The 27,593-nt window shown below is 41.8% G+C and overlaps 1 protein-coding gene across 1 annotated transcript; it reads left to right on the top strand.

Moving 5' to 3' along the window:
• Positions 1–1,203: 1,203 nt before the first annotated feature.
• LOC117487515 (protein NLRC3-like) lies at positions 1,204–21,667 on the top strand. The gene is made up of 9 exons (XM_034136150.1): positions 1,204–1,328; positions 5,106–5,131; positions 5,986–6,059; positions 6,272–8,121; positions 16,308–16,481; positions 16,886–17,059; positions 18,642–18,812; positions 19,213–19,383; positions 21,468–21,667. The coding sequence occupies exons 1-9, from the start codon at positions 1,204–1,206 to the stop codon at positions 21,631–21,633; spliced, it is 2,931 nt and encodes a 976-aa protein (XP_033992041.1). The 3' UTR covers positions 21,634–21,667.
• Positions 21,668–27,593: the final 5,926 nt, after the last annotated feature.

A 27,593-nucleotide genomic window follows, 5' to 3' on the forward strand; every position in this document is an offset into this window, starting at 1 on the left:
CATTTTAATTAGAGTTGTGGTCTTACCTTGACTTGAAGATGAACAGAAGTCCATGCTATCCTTCTGGACAACAATCTCTATTACTGTTTTGTAAAAGTCGTCCTTATCTTCCTGTAGTTTCAAAAGTCGAGTTTGTTGTTTGCGGTAGAATAACAGTAGCAACAAGAACCTGTGGGCTCACGTGCGCCCCCTTCAGTGCGGCAGAGGTTATGGCTGCCTCCCCTTGTGATTTTTTCATTGCCGTTGTATATGTGTAGCGAGCCTAAATATCATATATACGTGAAATAAGTTATTTAGAGACTATGGATGGCGAGGATAAATGTAATAAAGGGATCTACAAACATTACATTGGTGACCTACAGTGAGATGGGAACAGGCATGCGCTTATGGTTCGCTTTCCAGCCCGTTTCTGTGGGGTGACGCATTCTGAAGTGAGGCAGATCTCATCTGTGCCTCACCTACCCCACAGTAAATGGCTTGAGCGCGCTCACAAAATAAGTGGCCGCGCTAAATTAGTGCCCGCGCTCCAGCAAGTTACTGTGGGTTTACGAGAGGCAGAGCTTGTGCCTGCCTCACTTCTCATCGCTCCCGTAGCGGAGCTCGGCAAATTTGCTGATTTTTACTATAAAATGCGATTGGAATCATACAGAAATCACATTTACACAAGATCAGTGGAGACATTTTATTATTATTATTTTTTAGTTTTTCTTTAATTGTTTTTCCGTTACATTGGAGTATGACAGGTGAGGCTCTGCCTCTCCTGCCTCCACTGACTGCACGTCGCTGGCGCACACACATGCAGCCCCCCCCTCTCTCTCTCTCTCTTAAAGGGATAGCTGCCTGACTCTGCATGACCCTAATATCATAACACAAGTTTATTATTATGATGAAACAAGTGTGTTATTATAATGTGTGTGTGTGTGTGTGTGTGTGTGTGTGTGTGTGTGTGTGTGTGTGTGTGTGTGTGTGTGTGTGTGTGTGTGTGTGTGTGTGTGTGTGCGTGCGTGCGTGCGTGCGTGCGTGCGTGCGTGCGTGCGTGCGTGCGTGCGTGCGTGCGTGCGTGCGTGCGTGCGTGCGTGCGTGCGTGCGTGCGTGCGTGCGTGCGTGCGTGCGTGCGTGCGTGCGTGCGTGCGTGCGTGCGTGCGTGCGTGCGTGTGTGTGTGTGTCTCCAGTGTGTCTGGTTTATCTCTCAGACTGGAGAAGATGAGTGGTTTTAAAGATGAGGAAGAGGACACATCTTCAGTCTCCAGCTGTCTGTCTCTGAAGAGTGACTGGTCTATAGGTCAACCTCTAAACTTCAGGAATGAACCTGGACCCTCAGACACAAAGTAAGAGTTTCTGCTGTAACCTGACCTGAAGAGGATCCAGTTTTTATGTTATCTGATAATCTAACCTGTTCTTTAATGATCGCAGTAAAGAAACTTAGTAACAGTACAGTAACAAAGTTTAAACTCTTGATCCCTGGCGTCATCAGCGATAGTAAATAATCTACAAACAGACAGAAGTCAAAATGTGCTCTCTGAATGAACTAATGATGTTTAAAACATGTGTTGTTTCCACAGACAGAGAGCAGAGTCTCCAGTCCCCAGCTGTCTGTCTCTGAAGAGTGACCGGTCTAATGATCATCCTCCTCTAAACTTCAGGAATGAACCTGGACCCTCAGACACAAAGTAAGAGTTTCTGCTGTAACCTGACCTGAAGAGGATCCAGTTCTTATATAATCTAATATATTAAACTGTTCTTTAATAATATCATGTGTGCAGTATAGTACAGAACAAAGGCAGCAGAGTACAGCAAGCTAACATTATTTGAGGATATTTCAATATGCATTTATAGCATCATTGTATCAGTGGCATCAAAAGGTTTTAAATGGCAAAGATATTGATAAATACTCACTAAAAACTAAATATATCGTCAAAACATTATTTACTACTTGGGCATGTTTATGATGTTTATTTTAAAGATGTTTATTAATGATAGTGATAACCTGGTGAGCTGGTTGTGTTTAGCATTAGCAGATATAACAGAGCTTTGTGTGATTACATGTAGAGTCAATAGGCGCGTTCACACCGGAGTACTTTGGAGTACTTTTCCCACAATAGTTCATCAGAACTACGATATATTTGCGTTCACACCAAAAAGCCCCAGGAACTAAAGTAGCTCAAATTAGTTCGTCCGACCCGCTTTTCAGTCCCTGCTAGAGAGCAGGGACTGTTGTGGGAGAAAATAGTTTGTACGTCTGATTGGCTGTGCGGAATGCAAACCACGCCCGTTTGACTCTGAATTTTTTTTTGGAAGCGGCCATTGTATTTGCTCGCTTCGGGCAGCGCACCCGAAGAGATTACTTTTGTGAAAGCATTTAGCAACACTAAATAAATCATCGGAGCGGTGGAGTGATGAGGATGTGTCGGCGCTTCTGACGATTTACTCGGAGGACGCGAAGCGCCGCATTCAGAAGCTTCTACTGAATGCAGTTTCCGTGGTTCAGCATAGTTAGCAGACCTGGCAAAGTCATGTCGGGACGACTACGAAGGTAAAATAAAATACATGCACTGCACTGTTTTAATCTGCACAATACTGGTCTTAGATGTACTTTTATTTGCTCAGTAGATCGAGCTAGCCATGCTAGAACTTGCTAACGTTAGGTCCAAGCTGGCTAACAACATCTAGCTAGCTAGCTATTCTCAGCCATGCCCGCTATGAACACGTTTTGACTTGTGAATAAGTGTGCAATGTTCTGTAATTTGCTTCACTAACTAATGGCACTAATCGTGTGTTTCAGGCGAGGTGTTTCTCTCAGGATTAGAAACTAGTTTTCCCCTCCGGGATAAAACGATAATATAACGTTAGCAATTAGCATGCTAGCTGGACATAATGCTACCTCTGTATTGTTACCTCTAACAATACATTGTAGTTGCTATAATTTCAAGTAATTTGCAACATTCATTCTACATGTTAATGGTAAAAGCTTAAACAGTTGATTACCTGCATGCCACAAAGACTGATGTTCTAATATTTTTGCACATTTAAGTAGAAATGTAATTGAAATTCTATTTAATTTTCCTTTTTTTTATTGATTGTTATAATTGTACTCAGCCATGTTATGTTAGATGTCAATCCACTTACACTGTAACTACTCTGGCCTTGAAAGAAGGTTACACATCTAACTGATGTCCACTAATCCCTATAAAACAAAGTTCAAGCATACATTAAGCACAAAACAATAAATAAGGGCACTTTGATATTTATTTTTCATTTGATATTATTTGATCCTATCTTATCTTCTACTTTACACCTGCATTTTGTACACTGTCCCTGCCTGCACCATGTCCAATGTTGGACAATGTTGTCTCGTTGTTGCGATTAAACTGATCTTGTATCTTGCATATTTCACCTTAGGAAAGTGGGCACGCGATGACAGCTTCCTTGACACCATCATGGCGATGGACCGCCGTGCCATGGTCAGCAAGGAGAATGAGGACCTGCGTGCCAAGGAGATGCATGATGAACGGCTGCTGCATTCACACAAGGCCCAGGAATCGGACGACCAGCAACAAAATACCTTTCAGGCTGGGCTTCTGGCAGTGCTAAGCGAGCTCATTAAATCCAACAGGCCTTCAATACAAAAATTAAGAAAAACTTGTCGTCGTTGATAAACTGTCCAATGACTTGTTGGGAGGCGTGTGGTGCAGTGGTCTGGTGCGTTGGTGTTCGGATCAGGGGAGCACAGGTTAAAACCCCACTGCAGTCAGGATGTCGTTGTGTCCCTGGGCAAGACACTTCACCCCAAATTGCCTACACCTGGGACAGTTAATTTTGTATTATTGTGATTATATATATATATGCCACTGTTATTAATACTGACACCTAACTTTGCACTAAGGTGTGTCTGCTGCTGAGCCTAGCTATTGTTATTATATATATATATATATATATATATATATATATATATATATATATATATATATATATATATATATTGCCACTGTTATTATATTGTTTTGATACTACTGACACTTATTGATCTGCTGCTGATAAATAAAAGAGAACCTACATGCACAGCACTAGCATCATGACTGTCTTCGTTTAAACCAGCAGCAGTGCAGCGGTACACAGACTAACCTGTGTGTGTAACGTAGTTCTTCAGGTGTGTATGCTTAACATGTAGGTATTTATCACAGTAAAGATGGTATACAAAAGCTTTTTAAAGAGCTTTCAACCTCATCCCATTGTCTTTAACACACATTTAACATAATAATATACTCATTAATATACAAATATACAGTATGTGTACTGTTTTGATACTGACATTTAATCTTTGCACTAAGATGTGTCTTCACTATTGTAATTGTGTCTGTTGACTGGTAAATAAAAGAGAGAACCAAATGCACTGTACAAAAGATCAGCTTTATTGTCAATTTACAATTTCCATGCTGTTCAGATGCCTCTCCACAACGTTGCTTCCAGGCGAATACAGAGGAGTTGAAAAGAGCCCTTGGACATTCGGAAATCTTTGATCCACTGCACATTGGTGTACGTTGGCACCACCTCCCACCAGGCCGACGTTCTATTGTTCACCCAGAGTTCCGTAGTATTCGCATATCTGGAACACATACAAAGACACAAATTAGCCCTACATAACTCCATAAATCCTACATTAGATAGTATTAATGTGATTTAATGAACGTACCATTGCTGTTCTTTGGGCGTGATAACGGCCATCATCCTCAGCTGTCCTACGGCGAAACATGTCCATAGCGTGTGCTTTCGTGGTCCAATCCTTTTGTTAAGGCTTCTTAACCGCCTTCGCCTCCGACTCAGCATTTCTATTGCATTTGAATGGTCGATCTGTATTTGTATTTGTGGCTGAGTTATTGGCTTAAATAACTCAGTTACGAAGCTGTATAACACGACTACCAAAACGTCAACTCCATACCGTGTCTGAGGTCAGAAGGTAAACAGAAGCATACAGCGGAAGCGGAAGTTTTTTTTCTTCTTCTTCTTCTCTCGGTTTTTTGGCGAATTGCAACTTTAAGGTGCATACCGCCACCTACTGTACTCGCCGTGAAGTTGTTTGCGGCCTGCCAGTAAACCCAAAGCAGAAGAAGAAGAAGAAGAAGTGACGTCAGCGGCTCATTTGCCTAATCCACCCCCAGGAACTCATTTTGGTGTGAACGCGATCTGCTTTAGTTCATCAGAACTAAAAGAGCTCTCATGAACTAAAGTTCTCATGAACTACTGTGGGAAAAGTACTTGGTGTGAACACCCCTAATGCAAAGACCCAGATCCGTGCCTGGAGACACCAAGAAAGTGAAGAGGTGAAATTCATGTCACCTGCGTATTCGTGCAGCGTGACACATTTCATCTTTCATTTCATTTCATTTGCATTTGTTCCGTTCATGGTATGCACAACTTAATGTATAACAAATATTTACAAAACATGTCTCTATGAACACACCATTGACCGAAAAGCAGCAGGGAGAAGAAAATAATCTTATATGACCTGCCCCTTTCTAAAAACATAGAAATAGATGGTCTGTCCTTCATATGTTCTTATTCACAGCCACACATCACAGTATCGTAGGATAACAAGAGAAACACAAACACTTACTAACAAAAATACTTAGTTCCCACTCGACAGTTAACGGAAAGAAACAAAACAACAACAACAACACCAAAACATCACATGAACAAGGAAAAGTGCAACACCCTCATCTGAGTCCTACTGGAGAAGAAGAGTCTTGAGAGTGACGTTGGTGACGCTCTGTCAGTTGGTGAGAATCAGCTCCACTAATGTAAAGTGCTATAAAGGATGTGTTCATCTCCACAGAGGGAAGAGGAAGAGTGGTGTTCCTGTGGAGGAGCAGCTGTCCAGCTGTGCTCTGTGTCAGGACGTCCTGAAGGATCCAGTCTCTACCAGCTGTGGACACTGGTTCTGCAGACAGTGCATCACCTCATACTGGGAGCAGAGACCTCCATCAGGAGACCCCTCCTGTCCCCAGTGTGGAGAAAGATCCAGAACCAGAGCTGGACTGCAGACAGCCAGTCAGACCAGCTCTGTACGAGGTAAGAGGCCGAACACACGCAGCGTTTTATTCCTCTTCCTGGTTCATTTGGTCTTGATGAGGTATACTGTTGTAGAGCATAGACAGTAAGCTGTTTGCAAAACATTTAAACTCAGTCTATTTTTATTGGTTTTATTGTTAGATTCTCAAAAGCATTTTCTGATTCTCTCCCGTTTCCTTCTCTTTCAGCAGATAGTGGTCTGCAGGAGGTTTTAGATGAACATAGGCTCAGTCTGAGGAGGAGATGTGAACGTGTGACTGAAGGAACTGATCAAAGTGAAACCCTCCTCAACAGGATCTTCACTGAGCTCTACATCACACAAGGCCTCAGTGAAGAGGTTAATACCCAACATGAGGTGAGGCAGCTGGAGACAGCTTCCAAGAAGGAGACCCTCCATGACACTCCAATCAAGTGCCAGGACATCTTTAAAGCCTTACCTGACCAACAGACTCACATCAGAGCGGTCCTGACCAACGGAGTCGCTGGAGTTGGAAAAACCTTCTCAGTGCAGAAGTTCACTCTGGACTGGGCCGAGGGTTTGGAAAACCAAGATGTCAGTCTGGTGATCCCGCTCTCCTTCAGGGAGCTGAACCTGATCAAAGGTGAGCAGTACAGTCTTCTCAGGCTGCTCCATGTTTTCCATCCAACCTTACAGAAGGTCACAGCAGTGCAGCTGGCTGTCTGCAAAGTGCTGCTCATCTTTGACGGCCTGGATGAAAGCAGACTTTCTCTGGACTTCAGAAACAATGAGGTTGTGTCTGATGTCTCACAGCAGTCCTCAGTCAACGTGCTGCTGACAAACCTCATCAGGGGGAAGCTGCTTCCCTCGGCTCTCGTCTGGATAACTTCCAGACCTGCAGCGGCCAATCAGATCCCTCCTGAGTGTGTGGACAGGGTAACAGAAGTACGAGGCTTCACTGACGCCCAGAAGGAGGAGTACTTCAGGAGGAGATCGAGTGATGAAGAGCTGTCCAGCAGAATCATCTCTCACATCAAGAGCTCCAGGAGCCTCCACATCATGTGTCTGATCCCAGTCTTCTGCTGGATCACTGCTGCAGTTCTGGACCACATGTTGACTACAGACCAGAGAGGAGAGCTGCCCCAGACCCTCACTGACATGTACTCACACTTCCTGCTGGTCCAGACCAAGAGGAAGAAGCAGAAGTATGAAGAGGGACATGAGACGAGTCCACAGCATCTGACGGAGGCTGACAGGGAGGTTCTTCTGAAGCTGGGGAGGCTGGCGTTTGAGCATCTGGAGAAAGGAGACATCATGTTCTACCAAGAAGACCTGCAGCGCTGTGGTCTCGATGTCACCGAGGCCTTGGTGCACTCAGGAGTTTGTACAGAGATCTTCAAAAGAGAGAGTGTGATCTTCCAGAAAACAGTCTACTGCTTTGTTCATCTGAGCATTCAGGAGTTTCTGGCTGCAGTCTACATGTTGCACTGTTACACCAACAGAGACACAGAGGTACTGGAGGACTTCCTGAGGAGAGACCGGGACGAAGACAATGATAGCAGTGATGATGACCAATCCCTGGATGTCTTCCTGCAGGGAGACTATAACAACAGCAGTGATCAGGATTATCCATCCCTGGATGTCTTCCTGAAGGGAGCCATGGAGAAATCCCTCCAAAGTAAAAATGGCCACCTGGACCTGTTTGTCCGCTTTCTCCACGGACTCTCTCTGGAGTCCAACCAGAGACTGTTAGGAGGCCTGCTGGGTCGCACAGACAACAGACCAGAAACCATCCAGAGAGCCATCAACAACCTGAAGGAGAGGAGAAGTGAAGATATCTCTCCTGACAGGATGATCAACATCTTCCACTGTCTGACAGAGATGAAGGACCACTCAGTACATCAGGAGATCACAGAGTTCCTGAAGTCAGAGAAGAGATCAGAAAAGGAACTCTCTGAGATCCACTGCTCTGCTCTGGCCTTCATGCTGCAGATGTCAGAGGAGGTTCTGGATGAGTTGGACCTGGATAAGTACAACTCATCATGGCCCGGACGACGGAGACTGCTTCCAGCTGTGAGGAACTGCAGGAAGGCCAAGTAAGTCCAGATGTGATTAACTTTATAAACTAATGTGGATCAGAAGTTTAATTATTCAAATAAACACTATAATATTTCTGCTGTTTAAATACTGAGAGCAAAATAAAACCAACACTGTTCTTCTATTTATTTATAATAATAGTTAAACTGAAGCGTTCCTCTCTTCATATTGAGTGATGGAGGCGACATGTCAAACACATGAAGGACTTGAGAGGTTTCTCTGCATGTGATCACACAACACATCCTCACTCCCAGGTCGGCGTATGTTGACGTTATGTCAAGGTCCCCTGTGGTCTTTTTCCAACGCAAGGGGGGCGGCCCTTAGCGTACATTTTCAACTTTCCGGGATGTCCATAGGCTTCTTGAGATCGCGAGCGAATGCTTCCCGCCGCGGGCCATTCTCTGCTGAAGCATACGTTGCGAGACTGCATTGCATTAAAAACATTATGCTCTCTATATATTGTCTTTATTATGCTTTAAACAGTGTCTCGGGCTTTGGCTATAGGGCGGCTCAAAGTATTTTGTCCAGCCGTTGTGAAGACTGCTTTGTTTATTGTCCTTGTTTTAGTTTTAAATAAAGCATATTCAATCGAGACATGCCAAACATGTGACGTCATATGACGCGTCGCATCTGCGCACAGGGAGCAGGGAGACCCCAAGATCCGTATTCCCCGTATTTTTTAAATAAAGAGATTTTGAATCAAGGGCGCGCATCAAACGTGTGACGTAATGTGGTATTCAAAGTATTAAAAGAGGTGAAAATCACTACAAGTCTGGGCATGTTGAGAGCTGTACATACACACAAGGGGAGTCAGTCAATCGGTTCATAAGAGCCAGCATGCGGGATTCTGGGATTTGTAGTCTTTCTAGTTGCGTATTTTTCATAGTCAGTTTTACGACAAACTGTGACTTTTTTGACATGGAAATTATCATTTAAGATTGACAAACATCATATGTGTAATTCGTGGCACAATTCAAACGGGATCGAAAGATAATCTTTCTCTCTCCATTGACTTCAATGCATACTTTTTCCGAAATAAGGTCCCATGGAGGAACCCGGAAGTTTGACGGACATTACCCACAATCCTCTGTTGCAACAGGCAACAGCTTCGGTTCATGTTAATTTACAAACTCTTCACTACAACCGTAGTTATATTTAAAAACATGTTAGAAGGCCTCACGAAATACTTTAATGTAAATACAAATGTAAATGTGAAGGAATGTGTGTATATTAACTGTGGGTTTTTCTCTGGAATACTGATATTCCGCTATGCACGCTGGGATTTGGTGTTTATGCGATGTGAAATCTGAAAACATTTTTAAAAAATGAAATAATACATTATTGTGTGCTTGCTTTTCTCTTTGAAAGTCATCACATAACGGCATTGTAATACACGGTTCGGCTGCATTAAATATTACATATCTGCCGTAGTTCTGTATTTATAGAGCCCTGATGAGAAGACTTCTAGACAAACAGGAACTGCCGCCAAAACTGAAAACTTGACGTGGATCTTAAATATATAAGCAATTAAACAACATCTTACATTTCTTTTCACACAATACGTCTCCTTGCAGTATCAACACTAATTCGGCTGACTTTTATATTTGATCCAATTGGTAGATAGGCTGTATTTACGCCATAACGGTGCACAGCTGATAGAAAGGGACACCTACTGGTTAAAGCACGTTATTGCGGAATGTCATTTTCGAGCCTGAAACCTGAAAAACAGGCTCAGGGCTTAACAGGTTAAGAACTTGTGGTACCAAATATTTGTATCACTCATTGAATATAGCAGGAAAGAAAATGAAGAGCAGCTGATTGACCGAGTGCAGAATCGCTGTATAGTTTAAATCTCCTTAGTTACATTGTTGTCCATTTTAGAAAAAGGCTTATTATATTTACAGCCCTAATAACATTAATTTTCTGGGCTCAATATGTGTCTTGGCTGTTTTCGTTGTGATCGCTAAATTCACCTTGTTTATAATATTATCACTATAACACTGACCCAGATCGCTGGATTGCTAGAAACACCGCTGTCATCAGACTGGCAAGGGCTGTTCCATGCTCTGCTCAACCTCCCGCCTTCCCAATGGACTCAGTAGCGCCCCCTGCTGCCGTGGAGCATGTGTGAGTGAGCATGTGTGAGTGTGTATGAGCCAGCCACTGCGGAATATTACTGCCAAAAGTCACGTGACTTTTGGCAGTAATATTCCGCCGTGACAAGAAAAAGTTTTGTACTTGTAAAACCTATGCTGAATTTGTCTCTGAAACATGATTTATTAGAAAAATGTTATGTGTTTGTTTGATAGATACGTTTTTTCTTTGCAAAACTAAATGCATTAGTTTGTAGATGGTGTTTTGTATTTGCAAACCACATTGTGTTTGTTAGTGAATCATGAGGCATTTGTAAAACCTGTTTAGTTTGTTTGTGGAGTTATGGCAGGAAATTAGCTCCATATAAATGTCCTGCATTCAAAATTGTCAATTGCCCAAGTGAAAAGTATTATCATCTGAAAGTAAAATGAATCATCATGTTATTAGTAGGGCTGTCAGTCGATTAAAATATTTAATCGCGATTAATCGCATGATTGTCCATAGTTAATCGCGATTAATCGCAAATTAATCGCACATTTTTTATCTGTTCTAAATGTACCTGAGAGGGATATTTTTCAAGTTTTTAATACTCTTATCAACATATGAGTGGACAAATATGCCTTATATGTTTGTTTATTATCATTTGAACAATGACAAATATTCTCATGAATATTAAACACAACAACCTCTGAACATTACAAATATTCGATTCAACCTGGAACCTCTCATACAATAATACAATACAAAGTGTGTGTGTGTGTGTGTGTGTGTGTGTGTGTGTGTGTGTGTGTGTGTGTGTGTGTGTGTGTGTGTGTGTGTGTGTGTGTGTGTGTGTGTGTGTGTGTGTGTGTGTGTGTGTGTGTGTGTGTGTGTGTGTGTGTGTGTGTGTGTGTGTGTGTGTGTGTGTGTGTGTGTGTGTGTGTGTGTGTGTGTGTGAGAGAATGTGGAGACACTGTGATGGATCGTTGGAGCTATGTGCAGCTCAAGGCATATCTGCTCGAACGGGAGCTGCCTGGACGCTACAATCATGTTGCGCGCACTATCCGTGCTGAGTGTGCTGACTTTTCGTACAATGTCCCACTGTCTGGCTACCTGCATAAAGTCAAGTGCTCGGCGCAGTTGCCGGCGAAATGTCATTGAAACAGCTCCTTATATCCGTTAGCGCAGCTAGCTAGCACCAGATGCTAACAACAACAACACATAAGGTGTGCCTCGCTCACGCGAGTCGTGACACACATACACACATACACACATACACACATACACACACCCTCCCGGTCCTCCCGATGGCCAGTCCGGGCCTGCCGGTGAGCGTGGAAGTGTGGTCTGCCACAAGCGGGCGGCAGGAGCGGGGCTGTGCATCAGCTTGTAGATGGTATTTTAAACTCGATGCGCTCTGAAACTACGGGGCGGCCGAGGACAAAAAATACACATGCGTTAATCGCGTTAAAATAATTAGTGCCGTTAATTTTTTTTTGCGTTAACGCGTTATTAACGCGTTAACTTGACAGCCCTAGTTATTAGTATTAAATACATATAAGTATTTTTACAACTTGTATTTAGAAATACTCTGTTGTAATTATTGATGCATAAATGTGTTCATCCATTCAATGTGGCATCTGCTATAATGGGGTTAATGTATGATATTACTTAATAATACAACACATTATAATAAATGGTATGATAATTATATTTTAATTGTATTCATTTCTTATTTCATAGTTTTTCATTATTATTATTTTAATTTTTATCGCTGATCTTATTTTTGATTTTGTTAATCTGTGTGAATCTGTGCTATCCTGTTTTTCACTCTCACCCTGTTGCTGTTTGAACTACTGAATTTCCCCACGAGGATTAACAAAGGTCCATTTTATCTTATCTTAATGTATGAGTTGATTTACTTCGACCTACTGTACTGTGTAAAAACACCACAATAATATTACAAAAAATATACTGCATAAAGCAAACTATTGTAAAGGTAAAAGTATGAGCATAAAAAGAAGTGTAAACATTTACATTATTATTATGATTATTTAATATATAAAGACTATATATTATTGAATTACAAGTAAGATAATAAGATTAGATATACTTTATTTGATCTAAAATATTGATGTTTTTTCGTTATAGTAGCGTGTGAAAACCATAACAAATAAGTGATTAAATGCTCTTCAGCAAACACAACTGCAGAGCTGCAACATTGCAAACAGACTAAGTTCTACTGTACTGTATTTGTGAATGAAGCGCCATCTCATGGTTAAATCCTGTAATTGAACAAATGGGGGAAATTTGGCAACGCCCTCTAGCAATTTGGCAACGCCCCCAGCCTATGGGATCCGCTGGGTTTTTGGTTGGAATCCACTGGGTGGAGTCCTTTCTGGAGTGCTACATCTGTAGGTGTGTAAACACACAGCTGATCACCTGAGAGCTGCCGTTTCATTCAGACTATTTTAAAAAAAAGAAAACGGTCTGATCTTAACATTGCACAACAATGAACTCAATGTGTGATTGTTATAGCAGTAATATTAAACACTAATAATACAGTAAACTATTAACAATAGTATAATACTAGAGAATGCAATTCCTGAAGAAATTGCTAGTGGGAATGCTTTATGCTGAAAATCTGACGCTAAACTGCTATGCTGAAATGTAATGTGTAAGAAGGAAGTGAAGAATTTAGATTGAAATGATAGATGAACACTGGGGGCTTGAATGTGTGATGAGAGAAGAAAAGAAAGTAAAAAGGCTTGGAAAAGCAGCAGAATATTTGAACTGCAAACTTTTGAACTTGATGGTGAATAATCTGTCGCCATGACAACGGCATTTGATGACATCCCATAATACGCTTAGATGGGTGGGTGGCTGCATCGTTACCAAACCTGTGAAGTTTTGGGCTGTTTGGAGCATTTTTACTGAAGTTATGAGAAAAACGCGTTTCATGGCGAGCCTTGTGTTACCATGGCAACGGCATTTGAAGAAACCCCATAATTCACGTAGAACTGTAGAGGGCTGTACCGGTGATATACAAGCGAAGTTTGGAGGACGATCGGACCGTGTCCATTGGACTTACAGCGACATCGTGCTTCATGGCGAGTGGTCTGTTGCCATGGCAACGGCATTTGATGACACTCCAAACACACAGCTGATCACCTGAGAGCTGCCGTTTCATTCAGACTATTTAAAAAAAAAGAAAACGGTCTGATCTTAACATTGCACAACAATTAACTCAATGTGTGATTGTTATAGCAGTAATATTAAACACTAATAATACAGTAAACTATTAACAATAGTATAATACTAGAGAATGCAATTCCTGAAGAAATTGCTAGTGGGAATGCTTTATGCTGAAAATCTGACGCTAAACTGCTATGCTGAAATGTAATGTGTAAGAAGGAAGTGAAGAATTTAGATTGAAATGATAGATGAACACTGGGGGCTTGAATGTGTGATGAGAGAAGAAAAGAAAGTAAAAAGGCTTGGAAAAGCAGCAGAATATTTGAACTGCAAACTTTTGAACTTGATGGTGAATAATCTGTCGCCATGACAACGGCATTTGATGACATCCCATAATACGCTTAGATGGGTGGGTGGCTGCATCGTTACCAAACCTGTGAAGTTTTGGGCTGTTTGGAGCATTTTTACTGAAGTTATGAGAAAAACGCGTTTCATGGCGAGCCTTGTGTTACCATGGCAACGGCATTTGAAGAAACCCCATAATTCACGTAGAACTGTAGAGGGCTGTACCGGTGATATACAAGCGAAGTTTGGAGGACGATCGGACCGTGTCCATTGGACTTACAGCGACATCGTGCTTCATGGCGAGTGGTCTGTCGCCATGGCAACGGCATTTGATGACACTCCATAATACGGTTAGATGCGTTGATGGCTGCATCGTTACCAAACCTGTGAAGTTTTGGGCCGTTTGGAGCATTTTCACTAAAATTATGAGAAAACCGTGTTTCATTGCGAGCATTGTGTTGCCATGGCAACGGTATTTGAAGAAACCCCATAATTGACGTAGAGCTGTTGAGGGCTGGACCAGTGATATACAAACGAAGTTTGGGGGACGATCGGACCGTGTCCATTGGACTTACAGCGACATCGTACTTAATGGCGAGTGGTCTGTCGCCATGGTAACGGCATTTGATGACACCCCATAATACGGTTAGATGCGTTGATGGCTGCATCGTTATCAAACCTGTGAAGTTTTGGGCCGTTTGAAGCATTTTCACTGAAGTTAAGAGAAAACCGTGTTTCATGGCGAGCATTGTGTTGCCATGGCAACGGCATTTGAAGAAATCTCAAAACTGTCTCGTAGATGTCTTCACGGCTGGACTGTTAGCACACATGTGAATTTTGAGCACTTTTTGAACATTTTCATAGGAGTTAAAGGGACATGTGTTTTATGGTGAGGGATGCGTTTCCATGGAAACGGCATATGGTGAGATTTCAGATTTGGCGTAGAGCTGTTGAGGCATGGACCGGTGATATACAAGTGAAGATTGGGGGACGATTGGACCGTGTCCATTGGACTTACAGCGACATCGTGTTTCATGGCGAGTGGTCTGTCGCAGTTAGAACTGACTGCTGTCAGTTGGAGTGATGACATCATCGTGTTCCATTACACAGGTGTTTATAGTTGAGCTAACGAGCTCTGTAGCGATCAAAGGTTTGCATTGTTCTGAATGAGAGATAAACCTCTTACATGTGAACGTTTTGTGGAAGAACGATAACAGATATCTGTGAAATTTCAAAACGTGAAGCATGTCAAGGAAGTTGAGTATCTGAAGTGTAATTTTTGTGTACTTTCGGGTTAATAATGTGGCCTTTTTGGCAGTTTAACTAAAGGTGTGCGGCTGCTGCTGTGAGGAAATATCTGCCTGAAATTACAATGGGCTTTAATGGAGACATGTTGAACATTTTTGTCACTTCATGCCCTCAAGAGGCATTTTGTTTAATTATTTTTTGCTTAATTATTTGTCATTTTTCAAGCTACGAGATGTTTTCCTACGTTTGTCATGAAAAATTATGTCTCAAGAATGTAGGGTTTGGGAATTATGGCAGTTTAAAAAAAATATGAAGTCACATTTCAAGAATTCCCACACTCTAGCTGTGACATCACGCACTCTAGTTAATGTTAAAATCTGAAGAAAACCTCTTTAACAAGGTCTGAACAATGTTTAATATCTCTAAAAGTAAGAATCAGATTTAAAAGTTGTGTTACACGAATAATGTCAGAAAGATGTGTAACATTTTAAAGTTGGAATGAGGTTTCTGAGTGAAAGTATGAATGAACAGTTAGCAATTGAAGTCGCATGAAGATTTGTTGAAGTCTGAAGAATGTCTCCATTGACTTCCATGTTAAAAATTGGATGAATTATGGGATGTATCTCTGGAATTATGAAAGTTATGAATGATAAAAGTAATAGCCTGCGATTCCCGACCGAGCTGAACGTTTTGATGTTTGAACTGAGTTTCTGCGATGTTGAATGTGGGAGGAGAAGAGGGCCAACATAATTGGATGGAATAATAATAAGAATTTTGTCCGTAGCATAACATATAGTTGGAATGCTGTATCAGCACACACACACCCCACACACACACCCCCCCCCACACACACACACACCCCAAACACACACATCCCACACATACACCACACCCCCCCCACACACACACACACCCCTCACACACACACCACTACACACACACACCCCACACACACACACACACACACACACACAAACACACACCCCACACACACACACCCCACACACACACCCCACACCCCCCCCCCCACACATACACACACCCCACACACACATATCTGTATGTCTTGCTAGATCATTAAAGAAGTCAAGCCTCATCTCATCTCCTCATCTCCTCTATTCTGGACCTTTGGCCTTAAGCGGTGTTCTGGCCGACACACCGGGGTGAACCTAGTGATAGACACAAAACTAGTGCCAACACTGAGTTATCTCTAACTCTCCACTACACTATCAGAACATGTCAAATCCTTTTTCATCAAATGCTTGATGTTAATATAATGTTTCCTCTTTTTTTAACACATGTTGTAATATATGTTTTATTATAGACTTACTGGCTGTGGTCTCTCAGAGAGTCACTGTGAAGTCGTGGCCTCAGCTCTGAAGTCTGACCCCTCCCATTTGAGAGATCTGGAGCTGAGTAACAACGAGCTGCAGGATTCAGAAGTGGAGCTGCTGAGTTCTGGACTAAAGAGTCCAAACTGCAGACTGGAGGCTCTCAGGTCAGTTCACTGACTGCAGTTCCTATTGATCTGTTTGAGTTTATGATTTTCTGAATTTGAACAAATACAATGTTATTTTTATTTGTTCCGTTTTTGCTAATGACTGAATATTGATCAGGGTAACAGAGAGAAGGTGAATGTGTGAGGGAGAGTGTTTGAGCTTCCACAGACTCACTCTGTGCTCCATGAGTCAGTGGAGATGCTGTCAGTACTGATGAGCTGTGAGGGAGATGAAGGAGTTGTTCAACATCTGATCAAAGTTAAAGTTCCAGATTATCAGTGGATTGTTTCTGCATCATCTCTGACATTAAAACCCTGTTTAACTCTGAACAGATTATTAAACCTGAAGTTATTTCAAACAGGAACATTGTTTTCTAAAGTTACATCATGTTTTCTTTAATCAGACTGAGGAGCTGCAGTTTGTCAGAGATCAGCTGTTCTGCTCTGATCTCAGCTCTGAAGTCCAACCCCTCCCATCTGAGAGATCTGGACCTGAGTGGGAACGCTCTGCAGGATTCAGGAGTGGAGCTGCTGAGAGATCTTCTGGAGAGTCCAGACTGCAGACTGGAGGCTCTCAGGTCAGTTCACTGACTCTCTGTTACTGCTGGAGATCTCACATGTTCACTTTGTAATTGAACCTCATTTATATTCATTAATAACTTACATCTATAAAGTTATAAATGTCCTTATATTCATATTTCCTTTTAACGTACTGAAGTAAGAACTGCAGACATACATCTTGACTGTTTCTTAAAGTAACAGACCCGGCGGCAGACATACATTTCATTTACCAGGGCGGGCCCCCCCCAGGCCTGCCTGCTCGCTCAAGTTGGCACAGCGTTACAAATGTGCCACAAAACCAACCAATCGGAGAACTCGAGAAGGTCAATTCTGATTGGCTGTTTCGTCTCCAATCATATCTTCTATCTGAGATACGGAAAGAAATTTGTAACGCACTGGATCGTGGACGTCATTGCCCAGGCATACAAGGCGAATGACCGTCCCTTGCCACCCAGAGTAAAGTGCCATTCTACCAGGAGTGTCTCCACGTCATGGGCGACCTTGAGAGGTGTGCCCCTGGAGGACATATGTGCTGAGGCCACATGGGCATCTCCGAGCACATTCGCCAGATACTACAGGGTGAATGTTGCCGCCCCTCACCCGCTGGGTGTGGTCCTCCTGCAGAGTCCGCCTAGGCCATCCTTATAGGCGGAGTATTCAGACTTCCTCGTGACTCTGTTGGTATAGGTCATCCAGTGCTAAAGCACCGCCTCTGGCGGTCAGTAAGGATGAAATAGAACGATAGTTACGTATGTAACTACGGTTCTATGAATACTGGATGACCGCCAGAGTTTCTTGGTCACTCGGAATCTCGTGTTTCCGCGAGAAGATTCCATAGAACTGAACTCGTTGACAACACCGGAACTTATGCCTTCCGGGGTCATACGAGGTCACACGTGACTTTGTTGATATAAATATTCGACCTTCGCATGCGCGAGACAGAAGATATCCAGTGCTAAAGCACCGCCTCTGGCGGTCATCCAGTATTCATAGAACCGTAGTTACATACGTAACTATCGTTTTACATTGTGATGGGAATTTATTTATCAAATGTGGATACAGAATCAAACCATTCAGCTCTTTGTGGTATCTTATTTCTTGAAGAAAGTTCAGTCAGTCACACAGAGAGCATACAGTCTGCAGAGAGGAAGAGGAAGAGTAGAGTTTGGGTTGCATATTTAAACACAGAGAGAGGAGAAAGGGAGGGGGGAAGCTTGGTGATGATGAAGGAGCATTCTGGGAGTTAGGGAGTTAGGGAGGCCGTATCAGGAAGTCCTCAGTTCACCTGAGGTGAAGGTCATACTGTTGGTGCACATAGAGAGTCACTAACAACACTGCAACACATCTTCTTAATAAGGACTTTCCCCAAGCTTAGCTAAGAAGTGTGAGAAGTAGCAAATATAGATAAACATTAGCAAATAAGAATCACACAATGATATTATTAAAGTAAGTAAGTGAGTATAATATTTTTCTATTACATACATGATAAAGTTCACTTTCTGAAGTAGAGATTTGTCTGTTCCCATTCATTTAAATGTTGAGTAACATCTGATTGGATTATAAACAGGTTTGTGTCCTCATCATGTTTTCTTTATTCAGACTGAGGGACTGCATGTTGTCAGAGATCAGCTGTTTTGCTCTGATCTCAGCTCTGAAGTCCAACATCCATCTGAGAGATCTGAACCTGAAATACAACGCTCTACAGGATTCAGGAGTGGAGCTGCTGAGAGATCTTCTGGAGAGTCCAGACTGCAGACTGGAGACTCTCAGGTCAGTTCACTGACTCTCTGTTACTGCTGGAGATCTCACATGTTCACTTTGTGATTTAACCTCATTTATATTCATTAATAACTTACATCCATAGAGTTGTACATGTCCTTATATTCATATTTCATTTTTAAGAGTAAGAAGTAAGAACTGCAGACATACATGTTGACTGTTTCTTAAAGTAACTGTAATAGATGTTAGTTGTGAAAAGTAAATATATGTATTTGATATTTAGTAAACGATAACGTCTGAATAAAGGTCATCTGAAGTCATTTTAGTTTTACATGATAAAGTTCACTTTCTGAAGTAGACAGATGTTTCTTTTCAGATTCATTTAAATGTTGAGTAACATCTGATTGGATTACAAACAGATTTGTATCCTCATCATGTTTTCTTTATTCAGTCTGAGGGGCTGCAGGTTGTCAGAGATCAGCTGTTCTGCTCTGGCCTCAGCTCTGAAGTCCAACATCCATCTGAGAGAGCTGGACCTGAGAGGCAACGCTCTGCAGGATTCAGGAGAGAAGCTGCTGAGAGATCTTCTGGAGAGTCCAGACTGCAGACTGGAGACCCTCAGGTCAGTAAGGGGTCTCTGCTGGTTCAGCAGTATTGTATGAAACACAGGGAGGTGTTTCTCTCACTGGGGAATCACAACAGATCAGTGATGTTACCCACTGACTGCAGGCTCTTTCATTCTTCCATCAACTATAGAAGGCCAGCTGAAAATGCAAAGCCACATTTAGTAAGTAATCAACTTTCCACCAGACATATGGGATTTGACAGAAGAGTGGAAAAGGTAGTCTGTTTTTGATGGGATGTTTTTAGCTCCTTGACTAATGACTGTTACTTCCTGTAATGCAGCTGAGAGCTGTGGCAGTCAGTCGTAGTGTTTGCAGAGAAGATATGATGGGATGTAAAGCATGAGATCAGTCAGGACTCTGAAGCTGACTCAAAGAACAAACACTTATTGGATCCATAACTGTTGGATTGTGTTCATCCCTACAGGATCAGAAGAGGAGAGCCGATCAGAGCCAGGATCCAGAAGAACTGTGAGTACTGAATATCCTCCATTCATAAAGATATGAAACTCTTTCATGGAGCATGTCCTCAGAGGAAAACAACACTCTTGTTTTTCTCTCTTCATAATTTTGGCTGTTTCTCTTCACAACAACTGTCTATCAAAACAGTGACGCGTTCACTGACACTCTGTAAAATGTAAATAAACTCTGAAGAATAAAACACATGAAAACATCAACATTATAACCAGTCTGTTACAGTATTATCATCAAAATATACTTCAGTAGAAGTAGAAGTACTCAGATCTTTTACTTTAGTCAAAGTAGAAGTACTCAGATCTTTTACTTTAGTAAAAGTAGAAGTACTTAGATCTTGTACTTGAGTAAAAGTAGAAGTACTCAGATCTTGTAGTTGAGTAAAAGTAGAAGTACCAGAGTGTAGGAATACTCTGTTACAGTAAAAGTCCTGCATTCAAAATGTTCCTCAAGTAAAAGTAGAAAAGTATTATCATCAAAATATAGTGAAAGTAGCGACAGTAAAAGTAGTCATTGTGCAGATTGGTCCATTTCAGAATAATATATCTGATATGTTTTATAATGATTGATCATTAAAGTGTTCTCAAAGCTGGTAAAGGTGCATAAACTTAAAGGTGGGGTAGGTAAGTTTGAGAAACCGGCTCGAGATACACTTTTTGTTATATTCCATGGAATGCTCTTAACATCCCGATAGCAATGAATATCTGAAGTGCTTTGACAAAAAATCCATAAAAAAATGTCATCTGTGGAAGCCGTAGTACTGTAAAAAGCACGACCAATCATTTTAGCCGGCCCGGCTAAAATAACTGGATGGCCTACCTGCCTGTCAGCCTTCCATCTGTGCACAAACTTATCTCGTGCCCTCATTGGTCATGTGCGCGTTCGTGTGTGTTGGAGGAGGGGCTCTGTAAGGAAGTGGCAGAATTTTTCCGGCTGTGTATTTTCAAATTCTAGCGATCTCAAGCTGGTTTCTCCAAAATTACCTACCCCACCTTTAATGTATTCATCGCTATCGGGATGTTAAGAGCATTCCATGGAATATAACAACAAGTCTTTCTGAAATAAATTACATACCCCACCTTTAAAGTGTTCTCAAAGCTGGTAAAGGTGCAGCTAGTTTGAATGACTTTGTATAGTGCAGGGTAGCTTGTGAATTTACTCCAGGTGGAACTAAAGTCTGATTTAACACTTGATTATATTTCACATCATTCATCCAGATCTGTGAAGTAACTAAAGGGACTAAATACATGTAGTGGAGGAAAAGTACACCATGTACCTCTGAACTGTAGTGAAGTAGAAGTACAAAGTAGCCTAAAATGGAAATACTCAGGTAAAGTACAAGTACCTCAACATTGTACTTAAGTACAGCACCTGAGTAAATGTACTTAGTTCCTCTCCTGGTCTGTAAAGCTCTCCCAACATATGCAGGTTAGCATCCGGCAGCTTCTATGTGCTGGGGACCCGTACTGTACATTTCTCTCATCACACTTTGGGCTCCTCAACATGTGTGGGTTCCCAGCAGGACTCTCTGAGCTGCAGACACATTCTTTCTGTGACTTTGTTCCAGATATTTGGAGCATAATAACTGAAGCTGTTTCTCCATGTTCAGGAACTCCCATCCCCCGAGTCCTGCGGCAGGAAGCGCTCCTTCTCTCCAAGAACTCCTGGACCCTGCAAGCTGCTCCAGAACCAGAGTCCCAGTGAGGAGTCCAGCCAGTCCACCTCTCAGAGTTAAACTAAACTACAACATTATTAAAGATCATGTTGAAAGTTAAAAAAGGATGCTTTCAGACTGAATCCAGAAGTTTCTCAAGCTCTGTAATAAAAAAACAAATTTTTAAAATATATATCCATTTGTTGTACTTATATCCTGATTGCTGAGTCAGCAGTAAAGCAGCCAGGCGTTAACGGTCAGCTGGCATGTGTATCTGTTCATTGGCTCATATGTGTAGCATGTTTAATGGCAGTGTGTTGAAAATGGCTGACAGGTGAATATGTCAGATCTCTGTGTGTTACTCAGAGAACCGTGTGCAGTGTTTTAGAAAGTGCAGAGTTGAATTGCAGATTGTGTGCAGAGCTGAAAATGTGTTTAGAGTTCTGTTTGATTTGATCCAGCCAGTTCTGCCGCAGCAAAGCATAAGGGCTCAGAGCTTGGACCTATTGTGTTCACATTATATACGCTTCCTTTAGGCAATAAGGAATCACTCGGGACATTTTCATTGTTATGTGGATGATACTCAATTATACACAATGTAGACAAAAGTATTGGACCACCTACACATGAGAGAGATACCGCAGGTCCTTCCTTCCTGCAGCGGTCAGACTATATAACCACCACGACCCCTAGTAGACCCCCCACACAACAACACAGACTATAACCAGGGGTGCACACAACTTTCTCAGTGAGGTCCTCAGATGAGTACCTGGAGTCAGTGTTTGGTACTCCAACTTCTGACCATTGTTAACGGGGGGGGGGCGTCAGTGGAGTACAGCGCTTCACGATTGTTAACGGGGGGGGGGGGGGGGGTGGCGTCAGTGGAGTACACCGCTTCGCGATTGTCAACGGGGGGGTGGCGTCAGTAGAGTACAGAGCTTCGTGACCGCGGCGCGTGTGAACGTTGTGATCAGCTGTTTTAGCGCAGGGCTGCTGTACAGACCGACGTTAACAGCAGCCCTGTCTGTGCACACGGAGACCGACTCTGTCGTCCGGTGAACTAACCGCCTTCTGGAAAAGCTTCACATTTACGTCGGTACGCAAATGCGCTTTGTGACACAAGTGACGGTACGCATTTCAGATTGTTGCCGCGCATGCGTACCTGCGTACCAGTTATGTGCACCCCTGACTATAACACCCCTTGTTGTTAAATACCAACTATGTGCAAGATGTGCAATATATATATATATATATGCCGTTAATACTCTGCAATATATACCTGGCTGTTAAATCCTCTGAACTGTTACGGACCGTCTCCACAGCAGCGTTAAAAAAATCTTGGAGGTGGGCGTATCTGAAGCTTGAGGATTTTTTGCGAGCAACCAATCACATGAATCTCCCTCCCGCGACATACGAAGCAAAAAAGCCCGAAGTAAACTGGATATAAACTCCCCAAAACAGGCGAAAACCTACCACTGTCTCTGCCACCTCCCTCCATGCCTGGCTCCTCCGGTTTATATCCCGGTAGGTCTGGTCATAAAGCACCGGGTGATTGATTCGCTACCGCTAATTTCTCCTCCATTTTTTGGAATATGAGGAAATGACCTGCGGTATGTCTCTCCCAGCATACACGCCGTTTGATTGGCTAGAGCTTGAACTGTCAGATTTGCGTACACGGGATTTGATTGGCTGACGCTTCCACCTCAGCCTCAAAAGTTGAACATTGTTCAACTTTGAATCCTCAAAATCCTGAAAATCTCCGCTCGCCTGCCCACAATGCATTTCGGCGAAAAGTGAGGGAAAGTGACGTCACCCCATTCAAAGTGAATGGGCAGAAGCGTTTCAAGATTTTTTAACGCTGCTGTGGAGACGGCCCGTTACAGGATGTGTATTTTGTAAAATGTGTCACTTTTTTTTAAATGATAATTTCTTGTTTTAATCTTTAATACTTTGTTGTATGCATGCTTTAGGAAACATGAAGCTGTCTCTGGCTCTTTCTGCTGTAACAATGTACATGTATCCTCTGGGACTAATAAAGGGATTCTGATCTGATTCTGATTCTGATTACACCTACAGGAGCTTTCAGGACATCCCATTCCAAACTCTTAGGCATTCATTTGAAGTTGGTCCCCCTTTGCAGCTATAACAGCTTCCACTCTTCTGGGAAGGCTTTCTACAGATCTTGGAGTGTGTGGGTGTTTCTCAATCGCGAGTAAAGCTGCTTCAGAGCCACTATTTCAAGCATACTACGTCATCGAGTGCCGCCGAAGTACTGTTCCAATCTCCAGCATACTTGGAAATCTACCGAGCCCGGCGTACTCCGTTTGGAGAAATATCGAGGCTGCACATGAGTAGACTTCGCGGTCTTAAAATCCCCACAATGCTTTGCGCACGGACCAATTTCCCCAAATCTGTGGCGGAAGATGTAAGGCGGGGCCTCTCATATGACGCACACCTGCACACTTGCTAGCGTGTTCCACTCTTCGTTTTCCGATTGCCAGGAAGTATTCTTGACTCGCTTCTGAAGCAAGATGCTCGGCAGACATGTGCTACCAAGCAAGCGTACTCGCGATTGAGAAACACCCTGTCTGTGGGAAGCCCTTTCATCCAGAAGAGCATTAGTGAGGTCACACTGATGTTGGACGAGAGGCTGGCTCTCCGTTCTAGTTCATCCCAAAGGTGTTCAGTGGGGTTGAGGTCAAGTTCTTCCACACCAAACTCATCCACCCAGGCCTTGATGGAGCTGCTTTGTGGGGCTCAGTCATGCTGGAACAGAAAGCTTCTTCCTCCACAGACTTTCCACAAAGTTGGAAGCATAGAAATGTCCAAAACGACTTGGTAAGATGAAGCTTTAAGAATCCTCTTCACTGGAGCTAAGGGGCCGAGGCCAACCCCAGGCAGGTAACGTTCTCCTGCATTCCCCAAACCCAGACTGGTCCATCAGAGGACAGATGGAGAAGCCTGATTGGTCACTCCACAGAACACGTTTCCAGAGTCCAGTGCTTTACACCCTCCATCTGACGCTTGGTGCTCGCTGATGAAAGGCTTGATGCAGCTTTTTCTAACAATATACAATATTTTAGAGATCCATACAGTAGCTGGGGACTTTAACTATATTATGATGCTAATACTTTGCTACTTTTACTTGAGTAACATTTTGAGTACTTCTACTTTTACTGAAGTACTAGATCAGAGTACTTCTACTTTTACTACTTTTACTCAAGTACAAGATCTGAGTACTACTACTTTTACTACAAGATCTGAGTACTTCTACTTTTACTCAAGTACAAGACCTGAGACTTCTACTTTTACTCAAGTACAAGACCTGAGTACTTCTACTTTTACTCAAGTACCTCTGAAAATGACCATAAGAACCAATTTGAGTCCTTCAGTGTCCAAAACCCAACAATATTAATTTACCCATTAACCTTATAAACCTCAAAATGATGACTATGCGTTGATATATGTTGTCATTAAACGTATTCATTAATCGACTAATACTGTAGAAACAGAAACATATATAGTAGAGCAGAAGTAAAGTTAAGGTTTGTAATGTATTAGATGTATTTCTTCAGAATCATAATGACCCTAGTAGACTTCGTATGGCAGCCATAATAATAAGTGAAGCACTCAGACACATTTATATGTTTGCTGTAAAACAAGAACTTTATTGTCAAGGATTGTTGGAAAAAAGGAGAATCCTGTCCAACGTCATGCAGTTTCCCAGTTTGGTTCAGAGTGTAATGTTCAAGTCTGTTTCCCACCACCATACATATAAATTCAGTTTGACCAAAGATATGATTACATTCTGCAGCACACGGGAAGAAAATGATCACAAAGCCAAATGTACCAAACACAAACAGTCTGTATTTATCTCAGTGAATACAGACGGAGCTTCAGGACGTTGTTGCAGTCGTCATGAATCAGAGCTGAGGTGTAAATATTCAGTTTCATTCTTAATCACACGATGCAGTAACTGCTAATAAAACCCAGACACATTTAGACTGATCCATAACGCTGCACTTAACTGTATTCAAGCCGGGAACACACTGTGCAAAATACCTCAAATAACTGATTCTATAATAAAGTTTGAACATGTTTAGTTGAGTTTTTCATCTCATATTGGTTCTGTTTTTCTGTTGAGCACCTGAAGTTTACCTGTGTATGAAATGTGATATAAGAAATAATATGAACTTAAAGATCATGGAGAGTGAGTACTACGGTCAGATCACATGTTATTTTACAGTTTAAGATGAAACTCTAAATAATTGTAATCATTTCAGTCCTACAGTATATTAAACGTCTTCTGGTTGGATTTAGGTTTCTATTATAGGTAAGAAGGTAAAGGGAAAATGGAGTTTATTCCTGTTAAAATCAGGTTAAATAAATACAATATAATAAACAGAAAATAAATGAATAATATTAAAATAAAATAAAAAAGTAAATAAAAAACGTGTTTTTTGTTTTAGTAATATAAGAATATTCCTTGTAAATTAAAGATAAAATAACTAAATACATTTTGAAGACTTTTAAAGGGGACCTATCATGCAAAATGCACTTTTTGATGTCTTTAATACATAAATGTGTCCCCGGTGTGTCAGGGAACTCACGCAGCGTCAGAAAATAAAACCCTCTCTTTTCCTCCATACCCAAATCTCTAAAAACGGGGAACAACGGAGCTGATCCAGATTTGCGTCCGATATGACTTAATATCAGAAATGTGGACCCACGTCCCTATCAGAAAGTTGCTATCGGAAACAATGCCCGACTGTTTTGGACGTAATATGGTCGGTGTTTACATTAGCATCGCTAACACTCAGAGCTAACCTGTACTGGAGAGCATGTGTGTGAAGAAGCAGGAAATAAAAAGGAACTCACCTTGTGGTATAACCGGCAAGAGAGAAAGCCTTTGAGCTCCATACTGTTTCAGAAACAATCCTTGATCTAATAATCCTTGCTTTTCATCACCGCAGTGTTTTAGACAGTATCTGCCAGGTCCCGCATGAGCCGGCATAAGCTCCGCCCCCTCTTATTTTTATTTATTTCAGTTTTAAAAAAAGAAAAGCTATATTTTTATTTAGCCTTTATTTATACAGGTGAAAATCTAATTTACCGATAATACAAAGGTAAAATAAATATATAAATATAAAAAGTAAATATGTATAAATGAATAAATAAGGGGGGTTAATCTCAAGAAATATGGTAATGTTCCTGGTAAAATAAGGGTAAATTAAAAAAGAAAAGTACTCAGGTCTTCCGATGTGTTCCCGGCTGTTGGCATAGTTTGCTCTTTCCCCCTGATGGGTGAGACTCAGATCTGAGAAACACAGAAAATGTAAACTGATCCACGTCATGCAGCCGTTACGACATGCATGCTTTAAAATGTAAACCTTTGGCAGAACCAGCAGCCTCCTCAGGAAGTGGAAACGACCACGGCCCGACACGCAGAGGAAAACATCAACAAGGTAAAGAGAGGCGCTCCAGGTCTGCAGGCAGAGGGGGGAAGTAATGGAGTACAAATACTTCCTTACTGTTTTTAAATACATTTTTCTGGTGTCAGTACTTTACTCCACTACTTATTTTTCTGACCACTTTTTACTTTGACTTCTTACATTTTGAACACAAATACCTGTACTTTCTACTTCTTACATGTTGAACACAAATACCTGTACTTTCTACTTCTTACATGTTGAACTCAAATACCTGTACTTTCTACTTCTTACATTTTGAACACAAATACCTGTACTTTCTACTTCTTACATGTTGAACTCAAATACCTGTACTTTCTACTTCTTACATGTTGAACACAAATACCTGTACTTTCTACTTCTTACATGTTGAACTCAAATACCTGTACTTTCTACTTCTTACATGTTGAACACAAATACCTGTACTTTCTACTTCTTACATGTTGAACTCAAATACCTGTACTTTCTACTTCTCACATTTCCCAAACAGGCTGGTTCCTTTAGTTTGAATGTGTGTTTGGTGGCGTGATCATTATTATTTAGAGTCATTGCGTGCCTATTGATTTGAACACGATCCGTGTATCCATCATTTCCTGGTCTTCTCTAAAGAAGA

This window comes from Trematomus bernacchii, unplaced genomic scaffold (assembly GCF_902827165.1).
Source record: "Trematomus bernacchii unplaced genomic scaffold, fTreBer1.1, whole genome shotgun sequence".
Classification (NCBI taxonomy): Eukaryota; Metazoa; Chordata; class Actinopteri; order Perciformes; family Nototheniidae; genus Trematomus; species Trematomus bernacchii.